Source organism: Mercenaria mercenaria, unplaced genomic scaffold, assembly GCF_021730395.1.
Source record: "Mercenaria mercenaria strain notata unplaced genomic scaffold, MADL_Memer_1 contig_3357, whole genome shotgun sequence".
NCBI classification, from domain to species: domain Eukaryota; kingdom Metazoa; phylum Mollusca; class Bivalvia; order Venerida; family Veneridae; genus Mercenaria; species Mercenaria mercenaria.
Genome location: NW_026461486.1, coordinates 315 through 23681, shown reverse-complemented (window position 1 = coordinate 23681; position 23367 = coordinate 315). Strand labels below are relative to the sequence as shown.

The 23367-nt window shown below is 32.8% G+C and overlaps 1 protein-coding gene across 1 annotated transcript; it reads left to right on the top strand.

The window, feature by feature from the left end:
* Window positions 1–772: 772 nt before the first annotated feature.
* Window positions 773–22458, top strand: LOC128552989 (acetylcholine receptor subunit alpha-like; the record flags this gene model as incomplete). Its single annotated transcript, XM_053534088.1, has 14 exons — window positions 773–898; window positions 1559–1723; window positions 5565–5635; window positions 6377–6444; window positions 6618–6847; window positions 7373–7455; window positions 8191–8325; window positions 11609–11739; window positions 14351–14446; window positions 15450–15545; window positions 19824–19919; window positions 20733–20828; window positions 21702–21797; window positions 22351–22458. Coding segments are annotated over exons 2-14 (1401 nt in total), but the record flags the coding sequence as incomplete, so codon positions are not given.
* Window positions 22459–23367: the final 909 nt, after the last annotated feature.

The following is a 23367-nucleotide window of genomic DNA, read 5'->3' as shown; positions in this document are numbered from 1 at the left end:
AAATAGGTGCAATCTATTTTATAGGCTCTTTCACCCAATGAAGTTTCAAGGTTCTAGGTCAAATCTTTCTCAAGTTATTGATCGAACATGAAGCGTGACAGGCATATGGCCCCTCTGGCCTCGAACTTTAATGAAATGACCTTCATTTAATCTGCATGTCTTATCAAATTGTTAAGTTTTAAGGTTCTGGGTCAAATGGTGTTCAAGATATGTCAGAAATGGATTTCCATGTTCTGGTCACTGTGACCTTGGCATTAAATAAAGTTACCCCAAAACCAATACAGGCCATCTAGTCTACATGTCCAATCCTCCAATTAGTTTCAACAAACATGGATTTCCATGTTCTGGCCCTTGTGACCTTGATTTTTATCAGAATGACCCCAAAAACCAATAGAGGTGATCTGCTCTACATGTCTAATCATTCTATGACGTTTCAATATTATTGGTTCAGTGATTATCAAGTTATTGATCTGAAATGGTTTTCTATGTTTATGCCCCTTTGACCTTGACCTTTGGTTAAGAGACCCGACAAAACAATATCGGTCATCTACGTTATAAGTACTACTTTCCTATGAAATTTGAATGTTCTAGGTCAAATGCTTCTTCAGTAATTAATCAGAAATGTAGTGTGACAGACGGACTGACGGACGGACGGACAGGCCAAAAACAATATTTCTCACCCAGGGAGGTTAGGGTGAGAGAGTGAGAGAGAGAGAGAGAGAGAGGGAGAGAGAGAGAGAGAGAGAGAGAGACTTTATTAGATGTTAAATGACCTTCATCCCAGATACTTACAGGAAATAAAGATGCAATCAATACCGACCTATGACCGGAAAAACACTTAGGAATGACAATTTAGTGTCAGTTGACAAGATGATATTTAGAGATACCACCAATTCACGTAAGTTTATACACTTATTAATTTTTTTTTTATTTTTACATTAGTTATTACATAATATTATGTGAATACAAAGTGTGAGAAAAATAAGCAACAATAACTGTGGAACGGTTCCGCTAGGCAGGGAATATCCGTTTTAGGGACTAATATCATCTTTGTAAGTTTGTTTTTCAATTTTCAAATCAATTTAGAGATTTAACAGATATTTTCCAAAAATGTATATTTTTAGGGGAATACACTTTCTAAATTTGATAGAACTTTTTCCTATGTTACAGTAACAAAATGAGTTAATGCCATCACATGAAAGATAAACAATGTAAGGCCATACGTTTTCTGTTATTTTTTATATCATGACTAAATCTTTAAGGTAATTGTCCCCGCCTTTTTCGAAGAATGAAAGGGGACATGAAAATTGGATGCGTTCTTCCGTCCATCCGCCCGTCAAACGTCGAGTCTGGTCCATAAGTCTGCCACCCATCAGGGGATTTTTAAGTAACTTGACACAAGTAATTAATAATGAGGCATTCAGTAGTACTAAGATCCCTAACTTGGAGCATACTTATAACAAAAATAATAATTTTCCTTAAATTCATACATTGCGACTAAATCACATTTCATTTGTATCTCATTGAACTAATAGAATAATATTCTGTTTTTATGTAGGTCGGTGATATCACTGTCGGTAGATTGTCACAGATTTTGCATTGCAGCACTCATTTCACACAGGACAATCATGTCTGCCTTGTTGACTGAGTTGAAGTACTTTCACTTTTTTGTTTTGGTTGCAGTAACATGCGGACAAAAATTTTCAGATTTAGGACCAACGCGGTAAGTTTTATATATACATGTTATTTTGACAATTTATCAGTTTTTTCTTTTTCCGCTATAATTCAAATTTCAGATTGTACGCAGAAAATGTTTGAGATGATGCAGGGTTAATACATTGTACATTTCAAAACTAGCGTGATCCATAAGAGAGAAAGGACTTCGGACACTTTCTATATGAATTTGCCTACTCCAAGAGTGAAAACTAAACCACTAAGAAATAAGTATTTAATTATATATACCATCAAAATACATATTTGAGATTATTTCTTAAAGTCAAATCTTTCAATATTTGTTTCATAAAATGGTAATTTTTGCTCTAAATAGAATTACGTACCCTGTTATATACATATAAAAGCTATTTTGCTTTAAAGAACATTGTTCCCCCCGTGCATCAAAACCATATTTGGCCAGCATATGTAGATATTAATTATACACATTTTCTGTGACTATTGTGTTGATGCAAGGGGTGGAGCAGTACTTTTAAACAAAAAATATAACTACAGGGTGTTCCCAAATGTAAAGTAACCAATACTTTTTATATTCATTTTTAATAATATGATAGTCACACATTTTTACATCTGTTTGTAACTAAAATACTATACAAATGTTTAAATGGGCACATATAGGCATGTTATACATGTAGAGTAATGAGAGAAGCAAATACTGTTAATTCATTATTATGCGTTGGGTTAAATTTTCCTGGTTGTTTGTTGTAGTAGATAGGCAAATGTGTGCTGTAAAATACTAGCAACACACCAGGTAATCTTCTGCATGCCCTCCTCGCGACGCGCACGCAACTAGCGATGAGGATGTAATTTGTTTTCCATTTTGTTTACTATTTTTTGTATTTTTTATATATTTTTCATTTCTTTATTTCTTCATTTTTTTCTGTGCATTTATATTTATTTCTTTTAGACACATACTACATGTGACACGCATTCATTACTTCATGTTCTTCCTTCAGTGAAAACTGAATTGAAGTTTGTTCTTTGCGGCGGACTAGGCCTAAACACAATAAAAAGGGGGCAATATGTGCACAGCAGTTAATCTGATCCTGACTATAGTCTATCCAACAGAAATAAAGCTTGGCATTGATATGCCTGTGATGCATAGGTCAAGAACAGTAGTTTCTTGGCAGGTCATATCAGTGACGGTTTCACATTCAGTGTGACGCCACGAAAGTGATGTGTCAAGTCGCTTTCCATGCAGATGGCAAATACAAATACGGCTAGACGCGAAAACGAACTAAACGGTCCAGCCGAGTTTCAGGTGGAATTTTTAGGCAGCGACCTGCTTCTACTTTAGCCCTACAAATGACACATTTCGAATATGTTTTGCCCACAACTTTAGCCCTGAGTAGGCAACATTATCTATAGATGGGTTGTTGGCAGACTTATCCCGATTTAACATTTTCCGATCCAGCTTCCTTAGGCAAGCCTCAGAAAGAACTGTTATTTCGGATACATTTTTATTACATGTTTAAGCGAAATGAGCCGTGCTATGAGAAAACCAACATAGTGGCTTTGTGACCAGCATGGATCAAGACCAGCCTGAGCATCTGCGCAGTCTGGTCAGGATCCATGCTGTTCGCTTTCAAAGCCTAATGGAATAAGACAAACCGTTAGCGAACAGCATAGATCCTGACTAGACTGCACAGATGCGCAGGCTGGTCAGGATCCATGCTGGTCGCAATAGCACTTTGTTGGTTTTCTCATGGCGCGGCTCAAATATTATGTGTGCCACTGGTACTTATCTCAAGCAAGAACCCACACTACGGCCTTGATAAGATAACTGCCTTTTCTTAGTTTTATTTATTTAACACAGTATAGGTTATATTAATGTTATACATTACACAAATATCTGCCATCACTTATAACAGAGCTATACAGACATGTAAATGCACTTAAATAACTACCTGAACCACTGTAATAAAACTGACCGGTCACTTATACATGTTTACCTATTTACACATGTAATGCGTCGATAACTTTACATTACGAACAGTGTATAGATAAATCAAGTACAGGTTGTTTGTAAAAATATCGTTCTCTTTTTTATTTATTTATAGGATTTTTATCTTAAAATGTTATTTTTTACTTAAATAAACAGATTTTGTCACTTTTTTCGACTGGAATTCAAATATTTAAAACTTCCGTAAAGTGATGACATTATATTTTTACGGAAATTAAACAATTTATTTTTTCAAGAAAATATACCCTGGCCTAGATAAAATAAGAAAAACATCTTGATAGGAAAAGATACAAATCAGTTTCTGCTCTAATAAATTAACTAACACATTAGTTTATCATTGACTCAAAACGATTTGGGTATTGTTTAAATACTTAAGGAGAATTAGAAGCATATGATAGTGTCCGAAGTCCTTCGACTGTAATAATTATATAGGGATATAGCGTTTATTTTCTGCTATTCAGTTGTTTCAAATTGTACAGAGAAAATGTTTGAGATGATGCAGATGATATGATGGTTAATACATTTCAAAACTTGCATGTTCCAGGAGAGAGAAATTCGACTGCAATGATTATATAGGAATATAACGTTTATTTATTTTGCGTACATGTAAGTATTTGCCTGACGCTCGTTAACATCTGCCAATATATAAGGGTGTTTTCATAATCAAGCGATCTTATTAGGAAAATTTGTTACTGTATTTCTTGACTTGAATTTGATCTTTAGAACGGGAAGTCAAATGATCTGACTGACTTTGTCAAACAACAGATTTGTTTTCCCTTTTTTTTGCGAAAATGACTGAGTAGCATGATTTTTAAAAATAAAATAGTTTTTGCGCTAAATAAATGTACTTGTATTAGTTGTATATTAGAAAATATTTTTAAATAATTTGCGTCTAAAACTTCAAACCTTTAGGCTTATATATATTAGCATGTAGTTTTATGTGATAATCCGTTACCTAAGCTTGTTTAAATCATGCCTTTTAAGTTAATATTAGCCCCGTTCCGGAGGTTACATGGTAATACCTTTCGGGGCATCGCAGGTGACTACGGGTTACGGCGTATGTGTTTTCACATTATATATGAGCATAGAGCCATTTTTTGTACAGGCTCTCGGGGAAGAGCCGGTAAAAATCTGTACGGACGTTGCGCGCAGAATATATGGAAATCGTGCAATTTCAGTGCAGTTGTCGCGCAGCCTCCATATGCTTCAAACAAGAATGGTATGACGTCCACCATCTCCCGAAACACGGGTAGCGCGTATCTTGGCTAGACTATAAAGTGCACTATCCAATATTTTGCAATTTTGTACAACTTTTCGCTTAACAAAATCGTAGAAGCTGAAGAGCCTGTGAATCCTTACGAAAATCGCACAGTCACCTGCCTCAGCACGGAGGCCGTACGAAAAGGAGGATATGGGCAGGCTACAGGATCCGCAGACTCATCTCAGGCCGAATGTGAACTAAACATTAAAACCCAAAAGCATAGATATTTGGCTTGCAACAATATGTAGTAGTGTGGCTATTATTATTCGGATTATGCTACTGGAATTAGAATTGACCGCAGCCGAGGTTCACTTCTTTTACATAGATATACAATAAAACGATTAATAAAGTCTGGAAATTACATCCCTCGGAAGCATTGAGAACAAGGCAAACAGTGAAAATTGCAGACTCGGTTTGATTGAGTCTTGCCAAAAGCTCCAAAACCAACAGATCAAACGTTTGTTATACAGAATTGCCTAGTTGTCCTCTACCAAGTTCATTTATATCTAGCCCTTGGTATCAAAATTGTTCCCTGCCTGTTGGAGTAAGTTCCTTTACATATATCTATTGAGAAAACATTCTCCCTGTCTTAAACCGTATACATTACAGGTATGATATGATCCACTATCTATTGGATGAACGCCGATATGACCCAAGCCTTCCACCAGAATTTTACACAGGTATTAACTTTTGGTAAAATTATTTTAAGGTAAAAATTTCATACTTTTTTTATGTAATATATTCAATATGATTTGAATAATATCAGACGTTCCTGATTTTCTCATTTATATGTTTAAATTTTAGAAATCAATCCGTAACTAAAAATAACAATTAGATTTGTAATTTATGTTTACTTTTCTATTTAAATATGCGATCTATCTTATTAAAACGGATCAGTTTGTGAAGGTCTACTAACATTGTCGATTATGAGCTTTGTCTTATCTATAACATACGCAATATTTAATGTATCTAACATACCTCTAATAAGCATTGGAGTGTAGTTGCACTTGCTGCATGATATACACAACGTTGGTTACGTGTTGAAATAAGTAATGGTATAAACATTTTGACAAATTAAGTAATAATCGCTTTAAACTTACTACGAGTCTTAATTCAGCCTGAACTATTTACCTATTTTTTATTGTTATAATGAAAATATATTTTAAGAATCCTCAAAGTACAGTTATAAAAGCCTGTTCGAAGTGACAAGGCTATATAAAAGTTTCATACAAAATAAAGTTGCCTGTTTGCAGTGACCAAGTTCTGGTACAAAAGAAAATACATTTTTTTTTTGTTCTTTTCCAGAATACAAATTAATACAATAGAACAGAGTGTACTAAATGTACATGTATGAGTATTGTTCTTGCAAAACAAGCAGATTGTATTATTCTGGTATTATAATTCTGGTACTATTCTTTCAGGAAATTTAACAACTGTTTCAGTGGCATTATCAATTTTCGATCTTAATTCCGAAAGCGACATAGCAATGGTAAGTGTTCACACATTCGGATAATTTCTAACGCAATATTTTCCTCTTCTCATGATGAAACAACCTAGTTATTGAAATTAAATACAAAGTGTGCCTTTAATGATTGGAGAAAACCAAGCCTATAGCTTTATTTGAAGAAAATAATCTCAGAAACGTATCTTTCTATCTTGAAGGAGTTTGAATGTACTTTGTATCTGCGGATGAATTGGACAGACAAACGCCTTGACTATACGGCAAATAAAACTACGTATGACGTTCTAGACTTGGGAGATGCTATTGTAGACAAAGCCTGGGTTCCAGACCTATATTTTCACCATTCGAGGAAGACTGAAATGCACGGACTGTTTTCAAAGAATCAATTACTCTATATTTACAGAAATGGCAGTGTGCTCTACAGTGGCAGGTACTACGCATATTTAAATATTTTATCCCGTCGGAAAACGAAAAACTCGTTTTTTCTTTCGCTCAATTTGTGCATCATATCATTTTTTCCTCCCAGAAGATCCAGTCAAATAAAACTATCGTTTCGGATAGCACTGCTTAATGTTTAGATTTACATCTCTGTACTTATGACAATATCAACATACCAAAATGTATGACAAAAAAAGAATATTTAACTTTTAGTATAATTTTTAATTCCCCCTATAAGTTTAATAAGAGTTGGCTATCCTGTAAGATGTATTCCATAAAAGTTGAAACCCGCACCGACTTAGTGAAACCTGTACGTTGTTAATATGACATGATTGCGGATTGTAGTCTTGTAATAGTGTCCGTAGGACGTAGCATGCAATGATGAAACAAATAAGAAACTAAAAGTGAGCCTATATAAGAGACGTTATCAAACAGAGTTTGGAAATTCTTTGTAACTTGTTCATTTCCGTGCTTATTAAAACTTTGCAAAGATAGTGTTTAATTTGATTTTTAACAGGTTTAATATAATGTGGCATTGTCCGATGAACCTTAAATGGTACCCTTTTGACGAACCAAACTGCACAATAACCATTCAAAGTTGTAAGTAGATCTCTTTATTAATACAAAGTAATTGAGCTTCCCTGGCCGTGTTGTCCAGTCGCTGTCTTCTAATGATTTCCCATTCATCGATTCAAAACCTTGCTTCAAGTGTAATTGTCTCTCACGTAGGAATCAAGCCATCTGTCTTTTGGAAGGTCCTTTGATGTACCAAGATGTTCGCTCTTGCCTGTAAAATGCCATTAATTACCAGTTGCAATGATAGCTCCAAAGACGTATGTGATCAACAATTGTGTCGGACTGACCTTAAACAAAATTCCCTCTATGATTATTCAGTTATTCTTTCTTGTAACCGATCCAGAAACTGGTAACATTGCGATGCCAGGTGTCCTAATGTTGATTTTTATTTATGTTTTTGTATGTATAATTTGAATGAGTTATTTATACTGAGCAATAATTAGTAAATAAAGTGATTGTTATAACAATATGCAGGAATCCCTACACTCTACTCACAATGAAAATTCCACAACAGATTTTTGATATGTAATTTGTTTCTTTTTAAGTAGATAATACAGGTTCAAATGATATTAAAATTAAATGAGCGTACCATTAATGTTTGATACAATATTATATTAATAGCACTGCCACATATAACTTTTTTGTGGTTAAATGAAAGTTCGTGCAAAAAAACAAATGATTGTGTCTACTTTTGGTAACGTATGACATTACATCTGTTGCAGCTAAATAATGTTATAACGTTTTTTACAATTGATTTAGATTCTTTGGACAAGGACTACCTTCTTCTCAAGTGGAATGAAGGTGAAGCAGTATGGATTGAAAGCGATGTCAAAGATCTTAAAACTTCCAATACCACAGAGAAACACACGTATCGTTCCCCGTACACTAACCCAGGTAAGGTTTATTGCAAAGCTGTGAGATTGCTTAATATTAGGAATACCAATTGTTTGAAAACGGCTACCCATGACCTATTGCATTCAGTTAATGGGAATAGAAAAAAATCTGGAAAATGTAACACAGTTTGACTGATTATTAACAAAAAGAGATCTTGAAAATATTGGTACCAATCTAATGTTCACAGTCTTAGTATGAAAGTCATGAGAATTGGTCAGAATGTTTGTATTGATGATGTCTACGAAAAATTTGAATCTGGGTCATTTGGGATCAAAAACTAGATCATCGGACAAAATCAAAGGAAAAGCATGTAAGCACTTTAGAGGCAACATTTATGACCACATCTTCAGGACATATAGTCAGACTAATAACCTAATGACTTTTAGGGCAAGCTTGAATTAGTGCTATGTGGGTTAAAAATACTATGTCACCAGTCCACATGAAAGGAAAATCGTAATAAAACTTTAGATGACACGTTTCAAGTTTAAAAGTTGAATTAGTCAGAATGATTGCCTTGATAACATCTAGGTCAAGATTGAATAAAGGTCATCTGGGGACTAAATCTAGATACCCGATCAAATCAAAGAAAAACTGTGTGTGTGCAATAGGGGCTGCAATTTTGACATGATATTCGTGAAATTTGACCAGAATTGTTTTCTTGATCAGTTTTGAATCTGGGTCATCCTGGACAAGAAAAATAGGTCACCTAGCCAAATCAAAGTAAAACCTTGTGTATGCAATAGGAGCTGTATTTTTTTCATTTGATGTGCATGAAACTTGGTCAGAATGTCTATTTCCATAAAATCTCTGAAAAGATATTTTCCAGGTCATGTGTGTCAAAAAAGCTAGGTCAAATCAAAAGAATAGTTTCTTTACTCTCGTGAGTCTACTTCTTTGCTTCAATTTTCAAGAAACTTTGTTAGAGCGTTTGTTTTAATGATATCTTATACGAGTTCTTATCTTTGCTATTTGAAGTCATTGGCTATGTGAAGTCAAAAACTAGGTTACAAAAGAAGTTTAACTCAAAGAAAATGTTTGTTTACACTAAAGAGGCCACAAATTTAGTCAAATGTTAATGACAATTGTTTAGAATTTGTGTTTCTATTAAAGAACTAAATCAAATATGTTTACGCTATTATAGTTTGTTACTCAGGTGATGGCCCATCTTGGCCCTCTTGTTATATTAGAAAAGCTGTGCCAGGGCCGCACGTTTATTTTTCTTGTGTAGCAGATTTAAGTACACAGGAGGCTCGCTCTTAAAATTGTATTGGTCGTTAGGAAACAAATGTACTTATAAGTCTGTACAGTTATTTTAGGAACCATATCAACGGAAATCTTTATGTCTGTATCTATTTCACAGAATGCATACAATATTGAAAAGCGACAAACACTTTCTTATTCAAGATATCTCGAAGGGAGTCATTTAAAATTGAGTTTTTGTTAACCGAATGTTTTCGTGATGACAGGATATAAAAATAATTGTTTGAAACGTTGCATACACGTTCTTGCAATGTTGCTGAATTGTGCACACCAGATATGGATATTTAAAACATGATGACCGTTTACAAGAACAACAAAATGTAATCAAAACTTGTACCGAAATAACAGTCATCATCTATAAAAACATCACATTTGAATAATAATATCTGTAAAAAGATTCTTTGGAAGCAAAGAATGCAACCGAGAAGAATAATAGCAGACTCGGTTTGATTCTGTTCATGAGAGGTTATGAAATGTGAAACACCTCTCACGCCCCCTAGCACCGGCATAAGCGGAACTCTATTATAAATATGTTGAAAGGACTTCATGATCCCAAAGGACCAGAAAATATAACAACACTGAATCCAAGTACGGAGAGACTTTTTACAGCCGCCACACGGCACTTAAAGATTGCTATTGTGATAGTTTGTAAAATCTGTAAAAAGATCCTTTGGAAGCAAAGAATCTAAAATCGATTCACACATTTCTCGATGCTTTACATTGAAATTGTTCTCTTTGCCAAACTGGAAACAAAATATACTTAAATAGACAAAATATTACCATGACATCTTTGTTATAGCAACAGGCGATCCTGTCTTGAAGGTAAGGAAATGTAATGGTCAAAGGAAAATACGTTGAACATTGTCTTCGTTTAGTGTGGCGGTTGTAAAACATGACCTGAGTCTCCACTCAGTGGTGTTCAGTGTTCTGTGATTTTGTGCGCATGTGTATTTTCAACGTCTTTTACAACAATTTTTCTCTGAGATGTTTCGATCCTAGGACAATCTAATGTTATTTTCTAATTATTATCTACTTAAGCCATTGCCAGGTGGTCTGATATGTCTTATAAAATAAAATATATTCTCTTATGTTTCTAAGATTTTCTTTTCAATTAATAGATGTCCATGTCACATATCATTTTTGAATTAAGTTTTATCGGATTACGATATTTTTCATAAATGGCCTTGTTCAATAAAATGAAACTTTTAAGTTTGTAATGTATATAGTTTCATTATAGATATTTTTAAATTCCATACATAAAACTGTCATAGTCAAATAACTGTGTCAGTCGGTTACATAAGGCCTGTGAGGCAAAGATTTAACGCAGCTGTTGATGATTTCTGTTGATCCTCGTATTGTCATTTGGCTGGTACTCGACGTCGTCGAAACGTGAGTCTCTCAATTCGTTCTTGGTAGTGGAGAATAGCCAAAAGTAACATTGTGTTAAGTTTGTATAATAAGGGGGATGTTGTATATTTTAAATGTCTTGACAAGCTGTTGTCTTGGTAACGACAGACGTATGGAGAGTTGCGTTGTTATGGTGAAGATAGAATTTGCCGACACGCTGAAGTACTCTGGGGAATATTTTGAGAAAATTGAGATATGTGTATTGTGTCCGATATTACGACAGACGTTCTGCAAGTAGTTATATATTCAGTTGCCCCCTCATGTTTACCTGACGTTGCTATGGTAATAATAATTATCTTGTTATTTTGTAAATATGCTTCAGAGAATGTGTAAAAGGTATGTTTGAAGAATGGTGTAATTAAAAAATCAATGTGTTATACCAGTGCAGGCCAAGATCATCAAATTAAATGATGGAATAGTCCATTTTTGAAGGCTAAAGGTTAAACGTTTTTATTGATGCCTCTACGCAAAACAAAAATATGCTGATCAATCAAAAGAGAAACTTAATTATTCTATTTTCGGTTCTTAACATTTAATAGTCACTACTATTATGCAATCACTTATTAAAAGAAACTTTGCACAGTTATGGCTATAATATCTCAATTTGGCATTTCAGTTGGTAATTTTTCAACGCTTGAGGCTGTACTCTTATTACCACGTCCAAAACGGTCATTGGTCGTCGTTTACATTGTACCACCTATTTTGTTTTCTGGAGAGTCTCTGAGTTGTTTTCTCCTGGGAGAGGAGGTAGGACCAAGGATCACCGTTACATTTCTAGCGTTACTCCAAGTTATTTTGCAGAGTACGGGTATATATTATAATAAAGTACCTGCGATATCTGCACTCACGAATTTAGATATTTGGATGCTTGGAAATCTGGTCTTTTTAGCGACAGTTTTTGCAGTAAACATAGGGATATGTCATCGCGTTATAAAGGTATGTGTCATATATTATAAACTAATGGTAATGATGTAGGGATATATTTTTTCATAATTTAATAGAAAAAATATATAATTTGCTGAAAATATTTCTCAATGTTTTTCAAATATGTTTTAAAGGTGACATGATGTAGTTTTTTTTTCTATGCAAGAAAGTAATCGTGAGGAAACTCGTCGCTCTAAATAACTCAAAACGCTATATATGTCATACGCTTAACGAATGATGTGCGCTTTCGAAGCAATACTTAGTTTGATTTCTAAAATATTGTAGGGTAAAAAAATCTTGCATTAGCCACTGATGTGCATGTAAATACTACTCCGTATTTACCTCGGCTGCTAAACTCAGTACACAATCAAGCGTCATTGGCCCAATCAAGTATTTATATCAGACTGTTTGAAGAATGTGTCCAGTAAAATAACCAAACAGACTTGATAATAATCGATAGATGATAGAAATGCGACTGCGTTCCATCAGGGATTTCAATCCAAGAACAATCTAGAAATTGTGTAGAATCAATATACGAGCGGGTATTTAATATGCATTAGAATAACTATTCCATTTCTTGTTGAAAACGAGTTTCGTGGGGCTATACGAATGTGCTTTTCCGTCCGTCTGTCCGCAATTTTGTATCCGGTCCATAAGTCCGTCATCATTAAGGGATTTTGATATTACTTGGCACAAATGATTTTCATGATGAGTCTACGTGTCATGCGCAAAACCTGGACCCTTGGCTCAGAGGTCAAGGTCACAATAAGAGGTCGAAGGTCAACAGGGCTTTTTCCTGTCTGATCAATAACTTTGCCACCCAAGACGGAAATTCCAATAATGCTTGGCACAAAATGTAACTCCTAATAAGACGATATGTAATGCGCAACTTTCAGACCCCTAGTTCAAAGGCCAATGTCGTGTTTGGCAGGGCTGAAACGTTTCCCATAATGAGTCTTGTCATACGCAAAACCGGGATGTCTAGCTCAAAGGTCAAGGTCAAAATTTGAGGTCAAAAGTCAATAGCTTTTTTTCTTGTCCGGTCCAGAACGTGTCTTGCGCAATTCCCATAATCCTAGGTTTTCTTTTCCTGACCGGTCTATAACTGTTATGCAAAACTGGATTTAAATATCAGTTGGCACAGTTATACCCCTGGATGAGACAATGTGTCATGCGCAGAATTTGGGACCTTAGCTAAACTGCCAAGGTCACACTTACAGGTTTAAGGTCAAATTCAAGAAGGACTTTGTACGGAGCATTTCATCTTTATGCATGTATGGATTTTGTTGTAACTCAGCACAAATTTTCACCACCATGAGACGTTCATGTTTTTTAGAACCACTTTCCTTTGTTTAACTATAATAACTTATATTGCAACATTTTTATCAATGGTCGTAGGGAAAAATCGAGACCATTTTTCTATGGTACAACATGCATGTTACATCCAATTATTAGGTGTATTATTTATTACCTATCTCTACCCCTGGAAAAGAGTTTTGTATGGATTACATACTAAATTTCTTTTCAACTCCCCTTTGATGTTACTATAAATAACTTGTATTATAAGTTGTTTTAAATTGGACAAAACATATCCATATGAAAATACAGGTGTAAAGAAAGTTACCCCTTACATAGATTTGGTGTGGACTTATATTATATTTATATTCCCTTTGTTGTTATTATAAATAACTTATATTATAAGTTTTGTTATAATTGGGAAAAAACATATGAAAATACAGGTGCTAGTGTAAAGAAATTTACTACGGAGGGCATACATCCTGGCACTCTTGTTTAGAAATGTATATTCATAGAAGTTATGAAACAATCAACAACTGTAGGTTTTGGTATATACACATTTTAAGTGTTTTGTTACAACATATTGATTATACAATGCAATTTTGTTTTTACAGCATTGAAAGACATCAGTTCATTATGATATTCTACAGTAGAGTAAATGAATGTGCCTTCCAGTAGGGCGCATTTTATTGTATAGCAATACTTTATTCACTCGTTTTTAATTGCGCTAAGTACAATTTGTATTTACGCAAATTCGGGTACATTTAGACACGTTCCTGCCTATGACATACATTTTATTTGAATTTACTTTTAAAGTTAAGGAGGCAGCATGTTTATATCATATTTGCGGTATCCATGAAAACACCATGTGTTATTTTGTCTATTATACATAATTCATCAAGATACTTTAATAATCTGAATATTTGACTTAATTCCGCCATTTTCTGGGCAGGAAATTTTTCCAACCATGAAATTTTATAGATGCAACATTATGTTTTCCCCCTGATTGTGTTTAATGTCGGTATTAAATAAATAATAAAAACAAGTTATCATAGTTCAATATCAAGTTAGTATTGCCAATAGATAGTTGACTTCCCTTGACAACCTAATGAATGTTTGCTTTAAATCATCATCAAAGAAAAAAATGAAAGAAAAAGAAAAGGCGGATAAAGAAAAAGAAACGAATAAGGAAGATGGTGATAAAACAAAACAGCAAAATCTAGACCATTCAAAGGTTAGAGTTTTTTTCTGTTCCCTTTCACTTTATTTTGATTACAAAGAATATCTGTATTATTTTGAAATACCTAGTTAGATTTATATTTAAATTAAAAACAAACATATTTATATAACGATTATACACCAGGGAGCAATGGATTTTCGCTTAGAATACATGGTATATCAGGTTTTCCAGAGTCAAATAATAAATAAATATATATATACATGTGTGTGTGTGTGTGTGTGTATATATATATATATATATAGAAAACTAAATTTAATAAAACGACTTCACATGCCTTTCTAACAGTATTTGAGTATATAAAAAACTAGTTTCGCCTATCGGCTCATCAGTGTACAATTAAATGTAACGTGACTTTGCTATTGTACTATAGACTTCCATCTTGTGCCGAGTCTTTTCATTGTTAATCATATCACAAAGTAGTTTCGCCGTGAGTGGCTCATCAGTTTCTCTAAAAATATAACAATAAAAGCAAGGAAATTAATTCAATAGTTCTGACGTTGGTGTCGAGGAAACAAGGGGCGTTCTTTTGACATCAAAAAGGGGAGGAGGTAATAACGTTCTGACGTTATATATCTATTTGTATCATGTTAAGTATAATATATATGTATAAAATACATTACAGAAATAACGCTTTGGTATTATGTTATTTACAGGTCAGGTATATGGATGATAATCAGTCATATCTTGGTCAGAATTAGTGATAAAACAATTAATTTAAAAAATGTTGTGGAGCTTAAGCATTACCCTTTTCAGAAACAGTTTTGATATTGTCTTAAAATGTCTCAGTGTTGTCTAAAACTTTTGACTGAATTAGTAGTATCCAGATCGAATAATTTCCTAGCATTAATCCCTAAATTGTACGTTTATATCAGTCAACCTGATTATGTTTGATATGAGTAAAGGAATAAATGGATAATTTATTACTGTAAGAATATCGCTTTAATTCTGCGAATGGTATGTTTGTTAATGCCTTTTTTGTTTCAAATCGTCTTTAAAGGAAAAACTGAAAGCAAGGAAAATGGTGGAAAAGGCAATGGAAGTAAATTTGACTGACGTTGATGAAAGAAAACACCAAAATCTTGACACTCTAAAGGTAAATTTAATTTTGCAAAATATTTTCGTTACTTTAAAGTTACTTACTGTTAAAATTGAAAGCGAACCTAATTAAAAACAGATCCTTTATATGCCGGAAAGCAATATACATGGAGCCTTTATAAGACATGTTTGATATAATACTGATCCGTTTTATCAAGTCGAAATGCAATGCAGTACCGGCGTTCAATAGGGTACAGCGAAAACTTTGATAAACATAATCTATCTGAAAAATATTTACTTGTAATAACGTTTTTAATGAATAAAAAATAACTAAACGAAATCCCAATTCAAAACAAAAGAAAACAAACAAATATACTTCTTTCCACGAAAGAGTAATACAAATTGATATTCTGCCAGCCGTATGTATGTACCTCAGAGCCTCAGAATTGACTTTTCAACCACGAAAAAGAATGTACAAATGTACAAAGACCCGTTAGAGTGGGTTAAGTGCTGAATCATTGAAATTACTAACTTCTTCATTACTACTCGAATTTAAAGAAATTTGTATTGACATCTATGTTACTAATGCAGAAAATCATGCATGGGAATCTAAGTGTAAAATCTGACATTTACCTCAATAGCATTTACAGAAAGATGATACAATAATCTGTTGAGTTTGTGATAATTAGACTTATTATACAAACATCCTGTACAACAGATTTTCTGGTCATCATAAATCTGGTAGAGAGGGCTATTCACACCATAAGTCCCATCATGGCCCAGTTTCTTTTATCAATATATTTCAGGAAACACAACGTAAAAGTAACTTCCACGCTCTTAATTTTGACTGAATGCAGTCATGTTTTATGAACCTCCGAAGATGCATCTTATGTTCTATCCCCACAGTATGTTGGATTGAGTAAAGAAATGATAAAGACATATTGTTATAGAGCTAATATTGAGCTATCCATGCGACCTCTTAACTGGTTTCGAACGAACATGCAATGCGTCAAATCTTCTTTTAAGGCTAAGGAGAATGAGAGGGAAATGGTAGAAAAGGTAATGGAAAAAAGTACAAAAAGACGTGGTTGAAACTAAACAGTTAAATTTAGACATTACAAATGTTAGTTTTCTGCTCATTTTCATCATTCATTAATTTGACTTTGTGAAATATTCCTGTTACTTTAAAAGTTATAATATTGATATTTATTATCAGGTTTATCTTTTACTCAATATGATAAATATTTACTGAAATAAGGTATGTGTAGAGAAGTACATTTCAGACGCAATCGTTTAATAAAACTATTTATGGCCTTTATACAAAAGATAATAAGTAATGGTAGATTTCTCGGAAGAACAGAGCACCAAAACACAGCCTCAGAGACACGCATTTGCAAGTCGGTCGTCTATGCTTTACAAATAAAATATTTTTGTTGATGTTCGTTTTATCACAAAATCATCTAATAGATGGGAAATTTGTCAGTTTCGATTTGATTAAAAGTGTACAAAAGTATAATTACTTGTTTTTGATAACGTTTTAGTTTTCGTTAAAGGCAACGAAAATCTCCTATATAAGTGCCCCCCTCCCCAAATACCAGCCTTTGTAATCCCCAATATACAAGATCCTGTCTGGTCCAGTCTGATAAGGGTCCATAAAACCCCTGTAGACTTGACATGTAGTCTAATTATTGTCAGAGAATCATAAATATTATTGCCTACAGATGAATTGGTTATTTCCTGTGTTTTGCATTTTATTGATTGAAATGCTGTTTTTTTATTATTTTTTTTTAGAATGTACACAGAATTATTTAATTGATGTTGAGTAATGACCCGGCCAATTAAATAATAACCCTTATAGCAAAGCAATTCTCACTCCTTAACCATTAAATAATTACTTAAAACTTAATAAAAGAAATTAAAAGTTTGTTTATTCCAAAGAATTATAAAATACACAGAATGGCAACTGGCTGTAATCTCGCGTGAGCTCGTGTCAGAGCGTGATTCGGCGTTATCTTACTAAAAACAAACATCGGCGAGCATGTAGTTACAATTTGTACCTTTAAAACTACATTTAAAATACATGTTAGCTTCTAAAACAAAATTAGTTTAATGTGAAATGGTCTTAAGACACGAAGTACACGTGTGTTTTTTGCCATCAAAAGAAGCGTGGTCATACGGTGATAATTATTTTACCGATGAATAATTGCTTTCGCATACAAAATGGCGCGTGGAGAAAGCGCCACTTTCGGTAAACGAGATCTCGTTTTTTTGTCACGGGAGGTTGGCGAGATTTGCTCTATATGCCTTTGAAGTTGCCAATCTATTTATTTTTATAGCTCTTTGTTTATTCATAGATTATGATCTTTTAACAAAATAAAACCAGAAAAAAAGATAATTGCTGGATTTTATTAGCAATTAATGAAGCGTTTAGTTGCATATTAGTAGATAAAATGGAATATAGACAGTAGGATTTTATATATTAAAAATGCATAATTCCCCTTTTGTTGGCTAAATAACGATTCTTTTATGTATAATAAAATCTAGCAATAAAGAGATATCATTGTTCAAAATACACATAATTTATTATTTCTAAAACTATGTGCCTGAATGCATTTTTTATACTTTTTGATTAAAAAAAAAGAAAAGAACAAAAAAAAAAAAAAAAAAAAACATAAAAAAATCAGCAATGGTGAAATTTAATTGTTAAAAAACTTGATTATTGAAAATATGAAGAAAAATAACACTGTTTTATCTTATCACTTTGTTTATTTAGCCCTAATTCAATCAAGCTTTCTAAACTCATTATAAAAGTGAGAACTGATTTGCTATGTAGGTGAGAAATATCACCTGTAATTTATGTACTGCACAGTAGCTATACAGTAGCTTATTATGATAAACAGAAGCAAGTCTATCAATGGTCCAGTCTTGTGTATTGGCCATTGCCACCAATACGCAGACCTTATCATTCCCATAGGTCACATACCTGGCACACCAGAATCAGTGTCTTTAATATTGCTAGTAAATAATCAGTATTGTTGTATTTTTGTTTGGTCCTTTAGGATCATGGAGTGCACTTATCATGTAAAAGGAATTCTCCCTTAAGGTATTAGATCACTAATAGAGAACCTCCTTTTTGAAGAGTATTCAATTCCTACAATAAATCCTACAATAAACCTACTTTTACTGCAATTCTTAGTGGGGCGAAGGTTCAAGCCCTACTGGGACCAATGTTTTTTCTTTCTTTTCTTTTATTTCCTAGTAGGTTTTTACTTCTTTCAAGACTTATTATTGATTTCTTGTATAAAAATGGGAAAAGATGAATCTAATAAGCTTATTCTTGGTGTTCAAAGTGAATTTGCTACTTAATCAGAAGGAGTAGAGTTACACATCTTTGAAAATATTGAGTTACACGCGGTGAAAGTTCTCTATTTACTCTTAGATTATATATTGTGGAAGAAATTTAGGTAGGTCTTACGTCTTTATCTGCCCTAAGGTTATTTTTAAATAGAGTAAGCAAAATTCAAAACAGAAACACAGCATTCGACCTTATTTTTTTCAATGTTGAAATATGAATTCTGTCTCATTAAATCCGTATACTTGAGGCACCATGGAAAAAAATGTTTATGACATTTTAATTTTGTGTTTTATAATTGTTTACCAATAGTTTGATGTTTCTTTTATTAAAATTAATGATAAAATGAATTCTTTGCAAATGTTTTGGATAGTGGTTATCACTTTGAAAGTTGTCTCTACTTGAACTTGAGGAGATACCATAAGTTATACAAAATTTATAAAAAACGGCACGGTAAAAGTTGTTTAAAAATACAAAATAGTGCAAAACACGGTTACCTTTCAGAATATACCAAGCAAAGGCCGTTTTGTAATAATTACTTTTAGTGATCTAATACCTTAACATGAAGGGTTCTCATGATGCAACACATTTTGTGTGCATAGCCACAGTTGAACTAAAAGTGTTAGTATTATGCTTGTATGCGATTTTTCTACTTGATCTGAATAGATCTTATTTGTTGAAACTAACCTACAACATTGAATAATGGCTGGGATAAATGAAAACGAGTTGTGCTTTACCACTGTTTCGACGTCTTTGTAAAAATGGCACAAATATGTTTGCCTACATGACACCTTGTGAGCATTTTCCGGAAGGAAAGCTCTTGGCTTGTTATAAACAAAATACTTTACACTAGAAAGTTCAACGTTATCCCAATTTCCCTTATTATGTTTAATTTTAGCAGAGAAATGATAGAAAACAATTATAATTGTAAGAAGATAATGTTATGGACAACATAATTACTATTGCTTCAAGTCGTTTTTAAAGGATAAAGAGGAAGAAATGGAAATTGGGGCAAACGGTGAGCAAAGCAGTACTGAAGGCGGCAATGAAAGAAGACAGCAAGATGTTGGTACTTCAAAGGTTAGTTCTGCTGCTCTATATCATAATATTTTGTATTCATAATATTTTGTATTACTTTTGCAAAACATTTCTGTTACTTTGATATTTTTAATTGTGTTTCCAGGTGAATTAAAATCGAAGAACAAGCTTGGTATAATATTGATCTCTCATAATGAGATATCTTTACTATTCTATATATGTGCTGAAAAAGGACATATTATATTATTAGTGATTAAATATATTAAAGACGCTATACTTTGATAGAAATATGTCTCATCTTACAGAAAGAGGCTTTCTCTAATTTACAAATGCAATAGTTTTATATTGTTGTTCTGCTTTCCACAAATTCACCAGGAAAAATAATTTTCTTATAAGATGTTACATCTAGAATATTCCCGTTCAAATTGGGGGAAATTAACAATACTAAAATTGAAATCATCACTCCTGACATAAATTTCGGTACATGTAAAATTGTCTAAAATGGATAGATGTAAACCTAGAAATAAAGCAACAGTATCCGGGTTGTAAGTGTTGTATAACTGGAATCACGGGGTTAAACCGTATGCATAGAACAATTGAGCAAATAAATAAATAAAATAAAAATAATAAATAAAAAAATAAAAAAAAAGACAAATTCAACAAGAAAAAGCGGGTTTTCCATATTAAACACATATCTAGATAGCATGATGTATTATCAAATGCAATAATAATGTTTGCCTGTGTATCTGGAGAAAAGCCCAAAGTAAAAATTTTCCATAGCAATGAATAAACAAATCTGCGATAGAAAACAATTATACTAGTAAGAAGATAATGTTACAAGTCGTTTTTGTTAAGGATAAAGAGGTCGAAAGGGAAATTGGGACAAACGGTGAGCAAAGCAATACTGAAGGCGGCAATGAAAGAAAACAGCAAGGTGTTGGTGCTTCAAAGGTTAGTTCTGCTGCTCTATATCATAATATTTTGTATTACTTCTGCAAAACATTTCTGTCACATTGATATTTCTAAAAGCGTTTCCTGTTGAATTAAAACCGAAGTTGATTCATATACAGACCGAAAATACATCAGAGTCTTATGTATTTGGAAACTTAAAACATGCTTGGTATTATATAGATCTCCTATAATGAGATATCTTTACTATTTTATATAATAGATATGTGCTGAAAAAGGAAATCATCATATTATAATGAGTGATTAAATACATTACAGACGCTATACTTCGATAGAAATATGCTTCATCTTACACACACTGGACTGTTCTACTTTACAAATGTAATTCTTCTGTCTTTTTTATTCTGCTTTCCACAAAATCCTCAGGAAAAATATTATCTTATAAAATGTAACATCTAGAATATTCGCATTCAAATGGGGAAAATTTAGAATGCTAAAATTGAAATCATCACACCTGACATAAATTTTGGTACGTGTAAAATTGTCTACAACAAATAGATGTAAATCTAGAAATAAAGCAGCAGTATCCGAGTTGTTTGTTTTGTATAACTGGGGATCCCGGGGATAAATTGCATGCATCGAACAATTAAGCAAAAAAAAAAAACAAAAAAGAAAACAACAACAACAAAAAGCTGTTTTTTTCCCACATTAAAACATATCTAGGCAGCGTTATATATTATCAAATGCAGTAAAAATATTTGCATGTGCATCTATATGAAGAAAAGCCAAACGTAAAATATCTTCCATAACAATATAAAAACAAATATGTTATAGAAAACAATTATAATAGCAAGGTGATAATGTTATTTCTGTTAATGACAACATAATTACTATTGCTTCACGTCGTTTTTTAAGGATAAAGAGGAAGAAAGGGAAATTGGGGCAAACGCTGAGCAAAGCAGTCCTGAAGGCGGCAATGAAAGAAGACAGCAAGATGTTGGTACTTCAAAGGTTAATTCTGCTGCTCTATAATTATCATAATATTTTGTATTACTTTTGCAAAACATTACTGTTACTTTGATATTTTTAATTGCGTTTCCAGATGAATTAAAACCGAAGTTGATTTATATACAGACCGACAATATAACAGAGTCTAATGTATTTGGAAACAGAATATGCTTTGTATAATTTGTTTGGTATAATATTGATTTCGTATAATGAGATATCTTTACTATTTTATGTAATAGTTATGCGCTGAAAAAGGAAATCATTATATTATGAGTGACTAAATACATTAAGCAATTGAGCAATAAAAAAAAAATAATAAAAAAAAAAACAAGATCAATTCAATAAGAAAAAACGGGTTTTCCATATTAAACACATATCTAGATAGCGTGATGTATTATCAAATGCAGTGAAAATGTTTGCCTGTGCGTCTGGAGAAAAGCCCAAAGTAAAAAATTTCCATAGCAATATAAAAGCAAATCTGCGATATAAAACAATTATAATAGTAGGAAGATAATGTTTCTTCTGTTATGAACAACATAATTACTATTGCTTCAAGTCGTGTTTTAAGGATAAAGAGGAAGAAAGGGAAATTTGGGCAAACTGTGAGCAAAGCAGTCCTGAAGACGGCAATGAAAGAAAACAGCAAGATGTTGGTACTTCAAAGGTTAGTTCTGCTGCTCTATATCATAATATTTTGTATTTATTTTGCAAAACATTGCTGTCACATTGATATTTCTAATTGTGTTTCGTGTTGAATTAAAACCGAAGTTGATTCATATACAGACCGAAAATAAACCAGAGTCTAATGTATTTGGACACTTAGAACATGCTTTGTATAATATAGATCTCCTATAATGAGATATCTTTACTATTTTATATAATAGATATGTGCTGAAAACGGAAATCATTATATTATGAGTAATTAAATACATTACAGACGCTATATTTAAATCTTTTATCTTACACAAACTGGACTATTCTACTTTACAAATGCGCTTTTTCTGTCTTTTTGTTCTGCTTTCTGCAAAATCATCAGGAAAAATTATTATCTAATAAAAATGTTAGATGTAGAATATTCGCATTCAAATGGAGGACATTTACTTTACTAAAATCAAAATCATCCCACTTGTTATAAATTTTGGTACGTGTAAAATTGTCTAAAATACACAGACGCAAATCTAGAAATAAAGCAGCAGTATCCAAGTTGTTAGTTTTGTATAACTGGAGCTCCCGGGGATAAATAGTATGTATAGAACAATTTAGCAAAAATGGATTATCCATATTAACAACATATCTAGATAGCGTTATGTAATATTAAAGGCGATAATAATGTTTGCCTGTGCATCTAAAGAAGTATAATCTCTTCCATAACAATATAAAAACAAATCTGCGACAAAGGGTGCAGAAGTTGTTCCCATGTGAATACCAATTACTTGTCTGAAAACTGCATTCAAAAACGTGACGTAAATATTGTCCAGTAAAACGGAAAGGGCTTTACAAACTTCGTCACAGGTCCACATAGTATAATTTTTATAATGCAACTAGTAAAATGTAGCACTTTCCCTGGTAAAAG